Source organism: Ammospiza caudacuta, chromosome 2 (assembly GCF_027887145.1).
Source record: "Ammospiza caudacuta isolate bAmmCau1 chromosome 2, bAmmCau1.pri, whole genome shotgun sequence".
In the NCBI taxonomy this organism is placed as follows: domain Eukaryota; kingdom Metazoa; phylum Chordata; class Aves; order Passeriformes; family Passerellidae; genus Ammospiza; species Ammospiza caudacuta.
This window is the reverse complement of record NC_080594.1, coordinates 121,231,807-121,250,486: the sequence shown is the minus strand read 5'-3', so window position 1 is coordinate 121,250,486 and position 18,680 is coordinate 121,231,807. Positions and strand designations below refer to the sequence as shown.

Here is an 18,680-nt window from a genome sequence, read left to right as displayed (position 1 = left end):
TCACAGCGGCCGGGCCGCTCCGCGCAGGCGCCGCCGCCGGCGCTTCCGGCAGCGCTGCCCTGGATGGCGGGTCCGGGGGCTGGAGGGGCGGCGGAGCCGGAGGAGCCCGGGGATGGATGGACGGCGGAGCCGTGGGGTAGATGGACGGCGGAGCGGCGGCGGCTGTGGGTGCCGGGCGGTCTCTGGCTGGCGGCCGTGCTGCCCCTGCTGCTGGTGCCGTTGCCCTGCGCAGGTGGGTCCCGGGGCCCTCAGGGAGCGGCGCCGGTGCGGGTTCCCCTCCCTGGGGCCGAGAGGGGAGCGGGGCGCGGGTCCCGCTGCGGTCCCGGAGCTCTGCGGGGATGCGGGGCGGAATAACGGTGTCGGTGAGGATGTGTCGTGTTTGCAGGGCTGTCATGGAATCCCAGCTGGGTTTGGGTGGGAAGGGACCTTAAATCCCACCCAGTGCCACCCCTGCCATGGCAGGGACACCTCTCACTGTCCCCAGTGTCCAGCCTGGCCTTGGGCACTGCCAGGGGTGCAGGGGCAGCCCCAGCTGCTCTGGGCACCCTGTGCCAGGGCCTGCCCACCCTGCCAGGGAACAATTCCTCATGGCCAAGATCCCACCCAGCCCTGGGAGCCATTCCCTGGCTCCTGTCCCCATTCCCCTGAGGACTGTCCCTCTCCTCCACACCGGTTCCAGCCGTTCCCAGTGAATTGCAGTGGCTGCAGCCACTGTGGGTGAAACACCTTTGGATTCCCGTTGTTTGGCTTGAAGTCACAGTCTGGCAGAGCCTAAAGGATAAAGGAGGAAATGAGAGGTAGAATGGCAGGATGGGGTTTTGGCTCAGAGGGAGGGAGCTTGTGCCTTGTCTTTTGTCCTTACACAGCAAAAAACAAACTATTGCCCAAAACTTGTTGCTGGAAGAGGAAGGATTGCGAAGCATTACAAAAGAGGGCAGAGGGACAGGGACATGGCACAATGGTTTTAGACTGCCAGAGGGCAGGGCTGGATGGGACTTTGGCAATGAGGAATTGTTCCCTGGCAGGGTGGGCAGGCCCTGGCACAGGGTGCCCAGAGCAGCTGGGGCTGCCCCTGCACCCCTGGCAGTGCCCGAGGCCAGGCTGGACACTGGGGCTGGGTGGGCTCTGAGATCCCACCCAGGGGATGATTCTCTCTCTGGAATTCCAATAGCTGTGCCTCGGTGACCTCTGCCTTCCCCTGCGCCAAGCCCAGCTGCTCCCTGTGCTGCCGCTGCAGGGTGAAGCTCTGGCCCTGGGTTTCTTTGCACATCAGGGTCCTTCAGAGCCTTTCCTGGTGTCACATCTAAGGGGCCTCCTCTTCCTCCTTCTGCTGAAATGTTGACTGAAATTTTCCGCTGGCTCCTGCACCCAGGGATGTCGTAAGCATCGAGCATCATGTGCTGCTCAGGGATTTCCCCTGACTCTGGGCTTTGCTCTGTTGCCATTTCTTGCTTTCTTCTGTTGATGAATAGCTTTTGTTGTATAATCATTATTATTTTCAACTGTCGACGTTGCTGAACATCTCCTGAGCGAAGCAGTAATTTTTGTGTATTGGAACAGTTTGGGTTGGTTTGGTTTGGTTGAATTTGACAGGGGAAAGAGATGGGCAGATGTGCTAAAAGCATTTCTGGTTTTTCATCTCTTCTTTCCACACAAGTCTAATCCCTTATAATGGTTTCTCAGAACCAAAGTGTCATCATGCTCAAGTGGACAAACAGGAATTAGTTTTAAGTATCTGGCTTTAAATCATTAATAAAATAAGCCAGGAAGAAGTGTTGATTTTTGGGGGTTTTTTTGCGTATCAAGTTTCTACCTAAATCACAAAATTTCCCTGCTGATTAAACGTCACTGAGTTTGCTCTTTCCTTCCTGCATAGCTGTTCATTGGGAAATTAGTGATTTGTGGAATTAATTTAGGGAAGCAAGCACAAAACTCATTGGAAATAGGGAAATACCTGAAAGGGTGGATCACATATTCCTGTCTGTTGGGAGAAACTGGATCAGTACTCCAGGAAACATTACAGTGCTGTTGAACAGGAAAATGTGCAGGGCAAAGAGAGTAAAGTTAAAATATCAGAAAAAACCACCAACTTCTGCCCATAAACTGCAAAGCATTGTTTTACTGGGTGTTTTTAGAAACCCCAAAAGTATCAGGGGACAGCAGTGCTGGTTAGAAGGAAAAGATTAGGTCATGTCTCTTAAATTAGACCTCCATTAATTAATCTCAGACAGTTTATTGTGATTTTTTTACACTGCTTCAAGCAAGCTGAAACGTTTGGAATGGAAAACTTCAGGAATTGCTTCAGCCATTCAGCTTTCTCTTGGTTGGGAGCTGTGTTGAAAATGACTTTGCTGGGGTATTTCCCAGCTGCACTAAACTCAGGCTGGGTTGAAACACAGAAAGTCTCTGCTCAGAACATGGATCCGAACAGGATCTTCCTCCTTTTTGCCATCTGGCCTCCTGAGGTCTAACAGGGAGTTCTGGAAAGCCTCATGCTCTGTAAATTAAGGATTTGAAAAGATGGGATACACTAAATATTTGAATTCCTACCCAAGGCAAACAAAAATACTCTGATCTTTGGAATGTAGCAGTGTTTTTATCAGTTGGAGTCTGTGGGGCCCTTGTTGTCACTAAGGGTTTTGGCTGAATTGTAGCCCTCTGTTGGATAAATATCTGGGGAAAATCTGTTTTTTCCTTTGTTTTCTTATTTTCTGAGCAAACGTCCTTTGGCATTCTCTGGGTTTGTCCTGCTCTGTCAGAAGAGCAACAAATTCCTGCCTTGTGGGAATAAATTCTGTGGTGGGAGCCACAAGGGTTTATTGAATTATTTGGCTTTCGTGTTTTTGTGCTTTCAGGAGTTATTTCCCAAAATCCTGTGGATCCCACTTAATTCTCCAAAAGGATTTTGCAGAATTCAGTCATTCTGCTTTTCCACACATGCCCTTTGTAGGCAGGGCCTTGTGTAGAAAATAAATTTGGTTTGTAACGCAGAGCCTGTCCCAAAGTCAGGCTCAGGAGAAGCCCTCGGTGCCCAGAGAGTGCCCAGCTGAACTGGGATTTCTTGGCTCTGGTTTGCTCCTCGTACCATCAAATACCAGACTGATCCCAATCAGCAATTTCAGATGTGGCTCAGAAATTGTGACTGTTAGGAAGTCATTAATAAATGGCTTCAGATAAGATAGAAACACATAAAATAGAATGTCAAAGCTAAGAGGTGTATTTTAGTTTAGTTTTTAATTTGTTTTTTAAATTAATTTTAATTTTTATTAATTTTATTTCATTATATTTAAATTTGATTGTACTTTAATTTTTATTATTACTAATTTTTTATTTTAATATTTTATTGTATTTTATGTCTTTTTTATTTTTATTCATTTTTATTGTTTTCTATTTTAATTCTATATCTATTTTTTTGCTTTTTACTTTTTATTTTATTTATTTATTTTATTTTCATTTTACTTTATTTTATTGTATTTATTTTAATAACTATTATTTTATTTATTTTTGATTTTATGTTATTGTAATATTTTACTTCAATTTTATCTTAATATTTTATTTGCTTTTTACCTTAATATTTTATTTTGATTTTATCCTAATACTTTATTTGCTTTTTATCATAATACTTGATTTTATTTTAACATTTTGTTCTAAATTTATCTTAATATTTTCTTTGCTTTTTCTTGTAATATTTTATCTTCATTGTATCCTAATAATTTATTTGCTTTTTATTCTATTTTGTTTTAACATTTTTTTAAATTTTACTGTAATATTTTAATTTATTTTTATGGTAATATTTTATCTTAATTTTTTATTAATATTTTATTTGCTTTTTATTGTAATACTTTAACATTTTATTTTCATTTTATCTTAATGTTTGTTTGCTTTTTATTGTAATATTTTATCTTAATTTCATCCTAATATTTTATTTTCTTTTTATTGTAATATTTTATTTTAACATTTTATTTTCATTTTATCTCTATATTTTCTTTTCTGATTGTAACATTTGATTTCTGTGCTTGCTGGTTTCTCCTAGGCCAGAGCAGCCTGCCGAGCCCAGAGAACGTGCAGGTGCACGTGGTGAACACCAACTTCACCCTGAGCTGGGACTACAGGGGCAGTGAGCCCGGGGTGACATTCTGTGCCCAGTTCCAGTGGTGAGTGCCATCCCTGCAGCCATCCCTGGCACTGGGGTACAGGGGGAGTGAGCCCGGGGTGACATTCTGTGCCCAGTTCCAGTGGTCAGTGCCATCCCTGCAGCCATCCCTGGCACTGGGGTACAGGGGGAGTGAGCCCGGGGTGACATTCTGTGCCCAGTTCCAGTGGTGAGTGCCATCCCTGCAGCCATCCCTGGCACTGGGGTACAGGGGCAGTGACCTCGGGGTGACATTCTCTGCCCAGTTCCAGTGGTGAGTGCCATCCCTGCAGCCATCCCTGGCACTGGGGTACAGGGGCAGTGAGCCTGGGGTGACATTCTGTGCCCAGTTCCAGTGGTGAGTGCCATCCCTGGGAGCCAGCACTGGGGTACAGGGGGAGTGACCTCAGGGTGACATTCTGTGCCCAGTTCCAGTGGTGAGTGCCATCCCTGCAGCCATCCCTGGCACTGGGGTACAGGGGGAGTGACCTGAGGGTGACATTCCCAGCACAGTTCCAGTGGTCAGTGCCATCCCTGGCACTGGGGTTACAGGGCACTGAGCCCAGGGTGACATTCTCTGCCCAGTTGCAGTAGTCAGTGCCACCCCTGCAGCCACCCCTGGCTGCTGCTGCTGGCCCAGGTTTGTCTCACTGCTGGCAGGGTATTTATAAATCAGTTTATTTATCACACACAGCTTGCTGCTAATGCTGAACCACCAGCAGGGTTCTTGCAGGAGATCTGTTGGCACACTTGGAAGTGGCATTTATGTTTATTTACAGAATCCCAGAATCACTGGGTTGGGAGAGGCCTTCGAGACCATCATGTCCCACCTCAACTGAACCCTGGCCCCAGTGCCACATCCAGGCTTTGTTAAACACACCCAGGCATGGGGACTCCACCACCTCCCCGGGCAGCCATTCCAGAACTTTCTCACCCTGGCTGCAAAAACCTTTCCCTGCTCTCCAGCCTGTATTTCCCCTGGTGCAGCTCGAGGCTGTGTGCTCTGGGTGTGTCAGTGCTGCTGCAGCAAGAGCCCAGCCCCAGGTGAGCACAGGCACCTTTCAGGAGCTGTGCAGAGTGATGGGGGCAGCCCTGAGTCTCCTTTTCTGCAGGCCGAGCACCCCCAGCTCCCTCAGGGCTTCCTCACAGGGTTTGTGTTCCCTCTCCAGCCTCCTTGGCCCCTCTGGCTGCACTCAAGAGTCTCAATGCCCTTCCTAAATTTAATCTGGTTTGTTTGGTTTCTGTAGCTGTGGCCACACACAGAGGATTTGAGGGAATTTTCAGTATAATTTGCAACTAATTTCTCAGAGTTCATTAATCCACATTTCTCAGCTGCAAGTTTAATGCCCAGACAAAACAGTTTAAGGTTTCTTCTTAGATATTTCCTTGGTTTCCTTCAGTTGTTCCATGTCCCAGTTCTTTTGCACATATTTGCACAGGCATTTTGTGGCACTTTCCTACAAGTAAATACTGAAAAACATTTCTGAGATAAATTTGGTGAAATTCTGAGCAACCTGGGATCATGGAAGGTCCCTTGGCAGGGGTAGAACAGGATGGGTCCCTCCCAACCCAAACCATTCTGGGATTTTGGATTTTAAATAAATAACTCTTATTTTCCAATATGTAGATAAGAAAAGCTGCTTTGAAAATAGATTTATTTTAAAGAATATCAGACTGTTCTGAAAGACAAGGTAGGAGTTGAGGATAAACAATTACTGTGCCTCCTTTTTTTTGGCCAGGACATTTTAAATATCTCTATAAATCCCTTTTTCACTGAGGTGTGGATATGTGTTGATTAAAAAAGAGCTGCTGAAAAGCTGATTATTGCTGAGTTCCACTTTTCCCCTCTGTATTTTTTATTTTCCCTTTATTTCCATTCCTGGCTCATGTTATCATTAGTGGAGTTCTGCTGGTTTTATGCTCCTGTAACCACTTTTGTCAAGACTTTAAAATTCCTTCCCATCAATTATAAAATCTTTGCCAGGCTAGGAAATGTAATAATCCTGAGGATGTAATTCTGTGTCCTGGCACTTGTAGGATAATTTATAAGGAGATAACACTGATTGCACTGCTGATAAAGCAGCATGAAAAGGAGTGATGTTTATTAAAGTTAAGAAGAAAATAAGAATAATTTCACTGGTTGTGGGTTGGATTTATCCCAGGCTCTTTATCCTGGGATGTTTTATAAATAACTATGTAGTTATTGTATTTTGTTATTATTGGCATTTGTAAATTATCTTGATGGAGTACAGTTTGTAATCTCTTTTTAACTGCTTTTGATACAGTATAATTTGTCAGCCTTTTATAGTTAATACTCTAATCCCTGTGTGGATTGTATGTCTTAGTGTGATAAATATATATTATAGTTTGGGCTTTGCAAAATATTATGCACTGTGTATTATAACATTAACTTCTGCAGAAGTAATTGTAGTAGTGAAAAAATAATAATAATAATGACAATAATAATAGTAATGAATATAACAACTTTTTATTTTGTATTCATATATTAATAGTAATGATATTAAAATTAAAATTAAAATTAAATTAATAAAATAATTATTGTAGTTGTGAAATAACTAGTGCCTTTATTTTTGTAACTAACTGACAATAGTGAAATATCTATTCAATAATGAAATAGCTAATATTGATTGAAAGTACTTGTAAAACTGGCTAGAATTCTGTGTGATAAGAAAACATTGGAAGAACCAGGCAAATAGCACCAAAAGAGCAAATTAAAATCCACCACTGCTCCTTGGGCTAGCAGTAACTGTCAAACCACAGACCAGGGGCCTTGTGAGGAAATAAAATACAAAACTCTCAAAATCCTGTTTGTGAGGAAATAAAATACAACATTCTCAAAATCCTATCTGTGAGGAAATAAAATACAAAATCCCATGTGCATTGTGCTCTGAGAAGATGAAATCACGGGCCAAACTAAGATAAAGAATTCCTGGAGCATGTGAACTCCAGGGAAGATTGAATATGTACAATTTTCATGAAAACGCATTTGAGCCGTGCCCTGGGCAGGTACCTGAGAGTTGTTGCAGTCAGTGTGTGCTTCTGGCAGGTGCCAGGCACCCCAGAGCTGGAACTGTCCCTGCTGTCCTTTATTCAGTTTGTCACCATCTGAAAGAGTGAGCTTGTGTGTCACAGGCTGGTGATCCCAGGCTGATTGTCCTGGGGGGTGTTGGTGATCCCAGGCTGTTGTTTATTCTGGGCTGTTGTTTATTCTGGGCTGTTTAGCCCAGGCTGTTGTTTCTCCTGGAGGTTTTCTTTATCCCAGGGTGTTTCTCCTGGGGGTGTTGTTTATCCTGGGGCTGTTGTTTAATCTGGGCAGTTTCTCTCAGGGTATTGTGTATCCTGGGGCTGTTGTTTCTCCTGCACTATTGTTTATCTGGGGTGTTTCTCCTGGGGTATTGTTTATTTGGGGTGTTTCTCCTGGGGCTGTTGTTTCTCCTGGGGTACTGTTTATCTGGGGTATTGTTTCTCCTGGGGTACTGTTTATCTGGGGTGTTTCTCCTGCACTATTATTTATCTGGGGTGTTTCTCCTGAGGTATTGTTTATTTGGGGTGTTTCTCCTGGGGTACTGTTTATCTGGGGATATTGTTTCTCCTGGGGTACTGTTTATCTGGGGTGTTTCTCCTGGGGTATTGTTTATCTGGGGTGTTTCTCCTGGGGTATTGTTTATCTGGGGTGTTTCTCCTGGGGCTGTTGTTTCTCCTGGGGTACTGTTTATCTGGGGTGTTTCTCCTGGGGTATTGTTTATCTGGGGTGTTTCTCCTGGGGTATTGTTTATCTGGGGTGTTTCTCCTGGGGCTGTTGTTTCTCCTGGGGTACTGTTTATCTGGGGTGTTTCTCCTGGGGTATTGTTTATCTGGGGTGTTTCTCCTGGAGGCATTGTTTAATCCAGGCTGTTCTCTGTCCCGCAGGCCGGAGCTGGAGCCCACGGGCTGGCAGGAGCTGCCAGGGTGCCAGGCTGTGGCTGGCACAAGCTGTGACTTCTCCTTGGCCATCTCAGAGTACTACGATGCCCACTACGTGCGTGTGAGGGCCCAGGCTGGGCCGCTGGTGTCCCCATGGTCCCAGGTCCTGGAGATGGTGCCAGAACAAGTCGGTACGAGCTCGGGGCTGTGGGGACACTTTGCACTCCAGGGAGAGCTCAGAGCCCCTGGCAGGGCCTGCAGGGGCTCCAGCAGAGCTGCAGAGGGACTGGGGACAAGGCCTGCAGGGACAGCACCCAGGGAATGGCTGCCAGTGCCAGAGGGCAGGGCTGGGTGGGACATTGGCAGTGAGGAATTGTTCCCTGGCAGGGTGGGCAGGCCCTGGCACAGGGTGCCCAGAGCAGCTGGGGCTGCCCCTGCACCCCTGGCAGTGCCCAAGGCCAGGCTGGACACTGGGACAGTGAGAGGTGTCCCTGCCATGGCAGGGTGGGATGGGATGAGGTTTAAGGTCCTTCCCAACCCAAAGCAGTCAGGAATGAGGGATTGTGGAAAGCCACCTGTGGTTTCCACTGCTGGTAACAGCAGGACTGGGGGAGTTTCCCAAGAGGAACATGAGATCAGGCATCTGCAGGTCATGGAATGCTGCAATTCTCTCTTTTCTGGTAAGGGAAGACTATTCCAGGTGGTGCTGGTTTCCTGACTGAATTTCCTGTCACTGTGTGTTTTCCCAGATTATTTAATGGAACAGTTCTTTTTGACAGTAGACTTTTGTAGAATCCCAGACTGGTCTGGATTGGGAGGGACCTTAAAACCCATCCCATCCCCTGCCATGGGCAGGGACACCTTCCATAGACCAGGTTGCTCCAAGAACCCCATTTTTGGGAAGTTTGTGTCTTTTCAGCAGTTCCAGTGGTACTGAATCCTTTCTCTGAAGTTGGATTTATTGGACTGAGCTAAATCCCTTGCCTTGCAGGTTTTAGAATAATTTATTCTGATTTTTTGGAAAACATTTGCTGGTAATATTTCGTTTTAACTGCTTTTAGAACCTGGTGATGGTAGTTGGTTGTTAGGTTAAATTTGTTTGGAAACTGCCTGAGTCAATGAAAACTTAAGATCCTGTAGGTGATTATTCAACAGAATTAAAAATAAGATAGCATAGGCAGGTATTTTAGGTTTATTATTTAAGCCACTTTTGGAGTGTATTTTCTCAAAGTAGAGATGTTTAATGCTTCTTTTTTCTTTCCATATTTACAGCTCAGATTGGTCCACCAGGACTGGAATTGCAGTCCACAAATGGAGTTGTAAAAGTTATGGTTTCTCCTCCAGAAGCAAATCAGAGGAAAAAAATGTGGATCAATGACCTGACTTTTAAATATAACCTGGTCTTCTGGGAAAACTCCTCACATGCTCAGGTATGAGCACTTCATTTTGTTATTTAACGTTACCAGAACTGCCAGAGATGGACTTCAATTCATGCTCTGAAATGGAATTGTTTGCTTCTGTCACTGTGTAACTGCTCCAGTGTGTTTGAAAGTTGGGTGAGGTGTTTTTTTCTTGGTGGGATGATTTTGTTCTTACCATAGGATTGTTTTATTGGGGTTGCCCTGATCCAGGGACTTTTTTGAGGTGTTGCCATTGTGAGCTGGTTTCCAAGGCAGCATGTGTGTCCTGCAGAGCACCCAGAGCTCTCCTGTGAGGAGCAGGGGAGAAACTCTTCCTTTTTAATCTTTTTTAGGGAAGTGAGAGTCATCTAAATTAGGGCAGGAATCAAAGGGCAATCTGTGTTCTTTCAGGAGATCAGATCAAATTCACCACTTCAGAAAGGACCTGGAGGGGCTGGAGAGTTCCTGAGGAGCTGGAAGGGGCTGCAGAATCCCTGAGGAGCTGGAAGGGGCTGCAGAATCCCTGAGGAGCTGGAAGGGGCTGCAGAATCCCTGAGGAGCTGGAAGGGGCTGCAGAATCCCTGAGGAGCTGGAAGGGGCTGAGGCTGGAGCAAAGGAGGCTCAGGGGCCCTTGTGGCTCTGCACAAGTCCCTGCCAGGAGGGCACAGCCAGAGGGAAACACAGGAATGAGGAAAGGACAAGAGGGAATGGCCTCAAGGTGTACCAGGGGAGGTTCAGATTGAAATCAGAATAAAATCTCCCTGGCAGAGTGGTCAGGCCTTGGGCTGAGCTGCCCAGGGAGGTTTGGAGTCACTGAATTGTCCCAGAGCAGTCTGGATGTGGCCTTGGGGACAGGGATTGGGGTGGGGCTGGTGGGGCTGGGGGGGCACTGGGTGATCCTGGGGGGCTCCTCCCACCTCTGGGATTTTGGGATCACACCCCAAAGGAGCAAGAGGCCCAGAAGTACAATTGTGTGTGTTCAGTTGAAAGCCAAAAGCAGAGGAGGGGGCAGTGTTTGGGTGATCAGGGATGGGAATGTCCTGCTGCATTTTGGGGTGTCTGTGGGGTGAGCTCCTGGTCATTCCCAATCCCTCCCCACTCCCACGGCAAAGGAGCCCAAAATGTTCCTGTCTGTCACTGGCTAAGCTGCAAACTTCCCTTTAGGATTTCTCCAGCTCAAACACCCTCCTACTTTCTCTATTCCACATTTCTAGGTGGGGTATGACCCAAATGGGCTGAAACCTTGCAAAATGATCATTTAAAATGCTCCTGGGGAAGCAGGAAGTTCCCCTCACAGGCTCTTTGTGTTTGTTCCTTCCAGCCCCAGAACAAAAGGATTTTCCCTGTGGACACCATTGATGACCTTGCCCCAGACAGCACCTATTGCTTCAAAGTCCAAGCAAATCTCCCCAGCGAGGGCAAGCAAGGCCTGTTCAGCCCCCCCAGCTGTGTGAAAACCACCCAGAAAGGTACCCAGGACATCAGCTTACCTGCCAATGGTGGCTTCTGTTAAACAGTCAGGGCTTCTGAAGCAGCAGGGATAGGCAGAGGGGCCAAATTCCTCCTCAGTTTGGTATAAAAATTATATATATTGTATATATTTGCCCTTCTCAATCAACGTAAAATATGTCAAGGGTAGAGTTTTAGTAGTACAAGAATGTTTTTGCCATGAGGCAAACTTTGACATTAATTTGGAACAAAAACTTCTTTGTGTGCTTTGGAAAACTCTTCTTTTTAATCAGTGACTGAATCAGGAGGTAAAAAACCCCAAAGCCTCTGGGATACTTGGCACTCAATGAATACACAGAAAGTTGACTTGAGCTTCAAAAATGCTGGTTTTATGTAATCCTTGGTGAATTGATTGTTACAGCAGCTGAGGAAAGGCTTTGAGAGGGGGCACTTTGCCACCTTGTTATGTAAAATTAAATTCTTCTCTGTGCTGTGCAGTTGCTTTTAGATGTTTATTTAAGGAAAAAAAAAACTGCAGAAAGTCAAATATTAGATTGGACAGGGGTGGTACATCATAATGAGTTGATGGTACATCAAAATGTAAGTAATTGATGGCAAATGAAAATTATTTTATACACAGAACCATTAATTAATACACACCTGTGTATTTTAAAAATGTTGAAAGAATACATATGTATTTTTAAAATAATACATGTGTATCTTAATAAAATATTACAATAACTGATACATGCAAGTTTTTATTATTTTAATAAAATATTAAGTAATTGTCACATTCATATTTTAATAAAATATTAAAACAAAAAAATCAAAATGTACAATAAATACAGATGTGTATTTTTTACATTTTTCTCCTCATATTATTTCCAAGCCAGTTTATTTCTGCTCCTCTCAATATTTGTGTACTTTAAGTTTTTTCTCAGTTGATTTTAACTGATTTTTTAAATTAAATGCTTGATAGGATGCTGTGCATATCACACCCTGTGACTTGCAATCTGTATAGTGAATAATCTTTATATTTGCATTATTGACATGAGAAATGCCCATTCCCATGAAGTTTTTTGGTAACTTTGGGTTTCCTTTTCCCCTGAGCAGTGAACGACCTCCTGTGTGCCACCAACCTGAGTGTCCTGGCTCTGAACATGGAATTCCACCTGCTCTGGAGCAGCCAGGAAAGTCAGGATGTGACCTACAACGTGCAGTACCTGCTGTGAGTTCAGCCATCCCACCCTGCCGATCTGAAATCCCATTTCTGCTGTTCCCCAGGGGTTAAAATGAAATATTTGGTGGCTTCGTGTGTTAATGGGAACATGGATGGCTCACTGCTGTTTAAAGAATTCCTGAGCCTGGGATTTCAGGGACTTTTTGGGGGTGTTAAACTCCTCTCCTGAATGCTGAGGGACATTTTAAAGCTGGGAAGCTTGAATTGCTTAGTGGCTTTTTGAATGTGGAGAAATTAGATGGGTAGAAGTGAGCAAAAATACAGCTCACTGCTGTTAAAAGAATTCCATGTAACACCTGAGCCTGGGATTTCAGGGACTGGGCTGCTTTTGGGGTGTTAAACTCCTGATGGAAGGGACTCCTGAATGCTGAGGGACATTTTTAAAGCTGGGAAGCTTGAATTGCTTAGTGCCTTTTTGAATGTGGAGAAATTCGATGAGTAGAAGTGAGCAAAAATACAGGTGGTGGAGGTTTCAGTTGTCAGCAGCTTGGGTTTCTTCTGGGCAGACCCAAATAGGGGAGAAAACACAAGGTAGCATGTTGTGTCCCATGAAAAAAAAGTGTCCCATAAAAGAAAATGGTGTGTCCCATAAAAGAAAATGGTGTGTCCCATAAAAGAAAATGGTGTGTCCCATAAGGAAAATGGTGTGTCCCATAAAGAAAATGATGTGTCCCATAAGGAAAATGGTGTGTCCCATAAGGAAAATGGTGTGTCCCATATAGAATTGTTGTGTCAAATAAAAAACCCATCAGGTCGTATAAAAACCCCCTCATGTAACATGAAATAACCCTTGTATCACATCAAACCCCATCCTATCATACACAAAACCACTGTATCACATGAAGAAAATCAGATAAAAATCGTGTTGCATCAAAAAACAAGGAATGCCATAAAACCCCCATCATATCCCATAAAATCCCATCGAATCACACCCAAAAAATCCCAGTAGGAAGCAGCTCTATAAACCTGTATCTCAATCTCCAGCTGCTGCATAAATATTGTGGCCAGCACCTAAGAGAGGAGGAGGGACCCCTGGCATTCCTTGGGAGTTCCTTGTGATGGCAGAAATCAATGGACTGCACAGAGCTACGTGAGAACTTCTCCTTTGGATTTTCAGAAACTGCCCCCCCCACATTTCATCCCTCTGCTGAGCCTTGCTTAAAGCCCTGATTTGTATTCCCTGGCCCTTTTGTCTTCATTCTTCCACTCAGGAATGTCTCAGATTAAAATGCTGATTTTTTTTTTTTAATTACCAGAGGCCTTTTTGCCTCAAACTGAGCCAAGTGCAGCACAAACAAATACGATTTTTTGGAGGAGTTCAGGGAGCTGACGTGAGAACTCTTGAATTCTCTGTTGCAGTGGCTTCTTGAAGGATCTCAATGATGATTACTCAGACAAGTGGCTCAGTGTCCCTGGGTGTGAGAGCATCACCAGCTCCTGGTGCAACTTCTCCTCCATCATCACCGGCACTGGCTTTTATCACCTGCGGGTGCAGGCCAGGGAGGGACACAACAAATCCTGCTTCTCCAGGGAAGTCAAGGTGGATCCTCTGAAAACAAGTAAGGAAATGCTTTCCTGAAGTGCTCCTTGCTCAGCAAACCCCTGCCAAATGTCTCTGTGAGCTGACAGGAGGGGGATTTCACAGGAATATAGTGAAATTAATTCAAATGTTTCTCAGGATTTGATGCTCTGAATAAAACTATGAAATTATACTTCTAACTCTATGTTTCTTCAAAATTATCATGGATTTCACTGACAGAATTTGATATTTTTAGTTGTATTTTTACAGTTGGACTTCAATTATTTCTTTTATTGTTTTCAGATGGAATTGGCCCTCCTGGTGTAAGGCTGGACCTCAGTGACACTTTACTCCACATCCTTATTTCTCCTCCAGGAGGAGATAAGGATGAATTCATGATGGACCATTATGACTTGTCCTACAGGATCCTCTACTGGAAGAATTCCTCAGATACGAAGGTGTGAACAAATTACAAACAATAGAAAATTGGTTCTGACTTAAATCCTGGAGCTCCTTTCCAAAATAGGCACATTTGTGGTAGATCAGTCTTTAAAAAGTCAGTTTATTGGGCTTTTTAATGAAATATTCTATTGATTCTGACTTAAATATGAAAATTCTATTGATTCTGACTTAAATATGAAAAAATGAAATATTCTATTGATTATGACTTAAATCCTGGAGCTCCTTTCCAAAATAGGCACATTTGTGGTAGATGAGTATTTAAAAAATCAGTTTACTGGGTTTTGTAATGAAAGATTCTCTCAAAAACCTGATCACTGTGACTTTTATCACCCGGTGGTTGAGATTTTTATGTAACTCTTTTAGAAACCTGATCACTGTGATTTTTATCTCCCGGTGATGGGGTAAAATCTCCATTTCCATGGATGTGGCTGTGAGCAATGGGATGGAAAAAGCTCCTCGAACACTGAAGTCCTGCATCCTTTTAGCTCACATTTTAATGGATCTTTCCATGTTCTTTAAATGCTTCTTAGAGTAAAATATTTCACAGAAATTGGTAAAAGGGGGCAGAAGAGAAGGAAGCAAACTGCAGCAGGAAGGAGTTTCCTGGGAATTGGGACATTTCAGAATAATGGGGGAAGCACTTGGTTCTTGCCCAGGAGGTGTTTGCTGAGTTTTGCTGAGGACCTAAGGGGGTGATTTATTTATTTTACTGAATCTGGGTGCCCAGGGAGGTGGTGGAGTTCCTGGAGATGTTCCAGAGGCACCTGGAAGTGGGACTGCATGAGCTGGAAAGTCTCTCCGGCAGATTCTGGGGTTGCAGCAATGTCTGACGTTTCACAGAATCCCTTCTCCACCAGAAGCTGCAGCTCTCAGCTGTTTGAGGCTCCTGTGCTGCCCGTGGGCTCTGACCCCCCCTTTTCCCTGCTTTGCTTTTCCAGGAGGAGGTGAAGCAGAAGGAGGTGAGGCAGACCATAGCCACGGTGCCTGACGTGTCCCCCTCCTCGCTGTACTGTGTGCAGGTGCAGGCCTTCTCTGAGCCCTACAACAAGAGCAGTGCCTACAGCCAGCAGCAATGCATCCTCACCCCTGCAGGTGGGCACAGCCCCGCAGAAATGCACCCACACCCTCTGAGCTGCAATTGTCACCCCTTCCCTGGGAGCTCAGCGCTCCTGCCAGCACCTGGCTGGGCACAGAGCGTCACTTCCCAGCCCCACGTCTTGGGGGGGAGCAAGGAATCACTAAATTCCACATTTTCAGGGGTATTTTAGCCTTGAAACTTAGTCCTTCTGGGAATGAACCTCCTGTGCTGATTTATCTGAGGAGATAAATCAGGTTTGTTAGGGCTGGAAGCTCATCTTGGTGCCCAGGGAGAGTGGGAGGATTGCACTCACTCACAACACAAGGACAAATCATGGTGAAGGTAATTGGCCATATAAAATTTTATAAACACTATGAAAATTTCTGAGCCTTCAAACTGCCTGAAAGCCAAGAAAATGTAATAACAGCAATGCCTGGCTCACACTCAGGATTCATTTATATTGTGGTCCTCACTGCTGTGTGTTATCAAGCCTAAAAAGAACCAAATGCCACTTTTTACCTGAATACAAAAATATTTGAATCTATTTTCCTGGTAATTCCTCTGCCCCTTATCCTGCTACCTCAGTGAATCTCTTTAAATCCAAGCAGGGCCTTCAAGACAGACCCTGCTCTGTCTTCCCCATGTTTTTATACCCCAGAGTGAAAATTTTCCGTTCTTTGATCATGAGATAAGACCTGATTGTGTCCTTTGGATTACTTAGATAGTGGCTGCTGCTGCCTGTTAATTTCAGTATCCCCAAACTCCTTTCAGTTTGTTGAGATAATCATAGAATCATGGAATGGTTTGGGTGGGAATGACCTTGAGGATCATCCCATCCCCACCCTGCCATGGCAGGGGCACCTCCCACTGTCCCCAGTGTCCAGCCTGGCCTTGGGCACTGCCAGGGGTGCAGGGGCAGCCCCAGCTGCTCTGGGCACCCTGTGCCAGGCCCTGCCCACCCTGCCAGGGAACAATTCCTCATTGCCAAGATCCCACCCAGCCCTGCCCTCTGGCACTGGCAGCCATTCCCTGGGTGCTGTCCCTGCAGGCCTTGTCCCCAGTCCCTCTGCAGCTCTGCTGGAGCCCTTCAGGCCCTGCCAGGGGCTCTGAGCTCTCCCTGCAGCTTCTCCTCTCCAGGTGAGCACCCCCAGCTGGTGCTGGGGTCATGGAGGGACTGGAGCACCTGGGAGGCCTCTTCCCACCTTGGTGATCTTGATTTTCTATTGGAAAATATTTTGTGGCTTCTTCGAGCAAAATTATCTCAGGCACTGGCACAGCATCACTTTTCCCTGGTGCCCATGGCTGTGGAAGTGTTGTGGAATGTTTCCATGATGTGGAAATGTTGAATTATTTGATAAATTCTGCAGCACATTTGGAGCTGTGCTTTAATTTCTGCTGGTTTTGAGTACTTTGACTGAAAGGTTTTTATTCCCAATTTTAGGTACACCTTTAGCTCTGATCATTGCTGGGATTTTCCTGGGTGCCCTGCTGGTTGTCCTGCTGGTGGCTGCTCCTCTTGTTTTTGTGTTCTACCAAGCCTACAACAAAATCAAATACGTGTTCTTCCCCTCCTGCCAGCCCCCCCTGAACATCGAGGTGAGCTCTGACTTCTCACAGCTTCTTTGGAGGAAAATGAACTTTAAATATCATGGAAAAATGATGTTTCTGTGTTATGGGTCAGCCAGGGTTCATTTCAGAGGTTTTATCAGGGGTCTCCAGAGCATTGTCAAGTCTCCAGCCTGGCACAGGTGCTGCTTAGCAGGGATCCTGCTCTGGAATGAGAAGGGCAATGCTCAGGTGTGCCCTGAAACCTCTGCACCTGGATCTTCTTTGCATTCTTGTGTGGCCTCCTCAGGCTCTAATCCATGAAATGTTTGAAATGCTGCAATTCTGTGGTGATTGATAACTGAGAGCAGGAAAAGGGCTGAGATGGAATGTTGGAGTCGCCCCTCAGTGATGGATTCAGTGAATGCAGCTGGGAGGTGGGACTGGGATCTGTGCCAGGAACAGGGACAGGAGCAGAGGGAGCGGCCTCAGGCTGGGCCAGGGCAGGCTCAGCTGGGACAGCAGCAGCAATTTGCCCATGGAAAGGCAGCTCAGGCCTTGGCAGGGGCTGCCCAGGGAGCTTTGCAGTGCCCATCCCTGCAGGTGTGCCCTGGAGGTGGCACTGAGTGCTCTGGGCTGGGCACAAGGTGGGCACAGCTGGCACTGCATGGGCTGGCAGGGCTGTGCCAGCCCCAGGGATTTGTGGGTTCTGGGATCTAAAACTTCATCCTGAATCTGAGCTGGTCACCCTAGGGAAAGAAGGAGTGTGTTAGGGGTGGGAAACCACACATTGTGCTCAACTTGAGCATGGAACCCAGGCTGGTTTGGGTTGGAGGGACCCCAAATCCCACCCAGTGCCACCCCTGCCGTGGCAGGGACACCTCCCACTGTCCCCAGTGTCCAGCCTGGCCTTGGGCACTGCCAGGGATGCAGGGGCAGCCCCAGCTGCTCTGGGCACCCTGTGCCAGGGCCTGCCCACCCTCACAGTAAAGAATCTGATCAATCCCATTTGTGTGACTGTGGTGTTTAGCAGAATTAGTGTTTAATTATTTAAAGCAGTATCTAACTATTATTTATGGATGTTCATCTCTTCCCCCTGTCCTTCTGTCCCCAGGGGTTTGGGGCCCAGCCCTTGAGCAGCCCCTACCTGTCAGCTGCAGCAGAGGAGGCAGTGGAGCGTTGCTGTGTGATTGAGTCCATGGTCACAGAGGAGGGAAATCACATTGTGTTCTCAGACTACAAACATTCCACCCACAGCAGCCGCGACTCGGGCAATTATTCCAACGATGACAACACTTCTGGGAGCAAGGGATCCAAAGAAACACTGGAGAAGGAAGTCATGTAACTTTGGGAAATCAGAACTCCTTTATGGGATTGTCAATTCACAGACACTTCAAACCTCTGTGTGATGGAAGGCCCAGCCTGAGGGGACACTGTGACCTTTGGGGTCCTATGGGGATCACTGTGACCTTTGGGATCCTATGGGGGTCACTGTGACCTTTGGGGTCCTATGGGGGTCACTGTGACCTTTGGGATCCTATGGGGATCACTGTGACCTTTGGGGTCCTCAGGGGGACACTGTGACCTTTGGGGTCCTCAGGGGGACACTGTGACCTTTGGGGTGCTGAGGGGACACTGTGACCTTTGGGGTCCTCAGGGGGGTCACTGTGACCTTTGGGGTCCTCAGGGGGGTCACTGTGACCTTTGGGATCCTATGGGGATCACTGTGACCTTTGGGATCCTATGGGGGTCACTGTGACCTTTGGGGTCCTATGGGGATCACTGTGACCTTTGGGGTCCTCAGGGGGACACTGTGACCTTTGGGGTCCTATGGGGATCACTGTGACCTTTGGGATCCTATGGGGATCACTGTGACCTTTGGGTCCTCAGGGGGACACTGTGACCTTTGGGGTCCTCAGGGGGACACTGTG

The 18,680-nt window shown here is 46.1% G+C and overlaps 1 protein-coding gene across 3 annotated transcripts; it reads left to right on the top strand.

The window, feature by feature from the left end:
* On the top strand, nucleotides 1-18,373 carry IFNAR1 (interferon alpha and beta receptor subunit 1). 3 transcript variants are annotated; one of them, XM_058799875.1, is made up of 11 exons: nucleotides 1-232; nucleotides 4,034-4,154; nucleotides 8,063-8,247; nucleotides 9,329-9,486; nucleotides 10,778-10,925; nucleotides 12,019-12,133; nucleotides 13,505-13,704; nucleotides 13,968-14,122; nucleotides 15,065-15,218; nucleotides 16,646-16,800; nucleotides 17,864-18,373. In XM_058799875.1, exons 1-11 carry the CDS (start codon nucleotides 64-66, stop codon nucleotides 18,092-18,094), a joined length of 1,791 nt encoding a protein of 596 aa, XP_058655858.1. In that variant the 5' UTR covers nucleotides 1-63; the 3' UTR covers nucleotides 18,095-18,373. The 3 variants fall into 3 exon arrangements, with proteins under 3 accessions (XP_058655858.1, XP_058655859.1, XP_058655860.1); XM_058799876.1 differs by lacking the exons at nucleotides 1-232; nucleotides 4,034-4,154 and adding an exon at nucleotides 4,291-4,322; XM_058799877.1 differs by lacking the exons at nucleotides 1-232; nucleotides 4,034-4,154 and adding an exon at nucleotides 4,554-4,569.
* The last annotated feature ends 307 nt before the right edge of the window (nucleotides 18,374-18,680 follow it).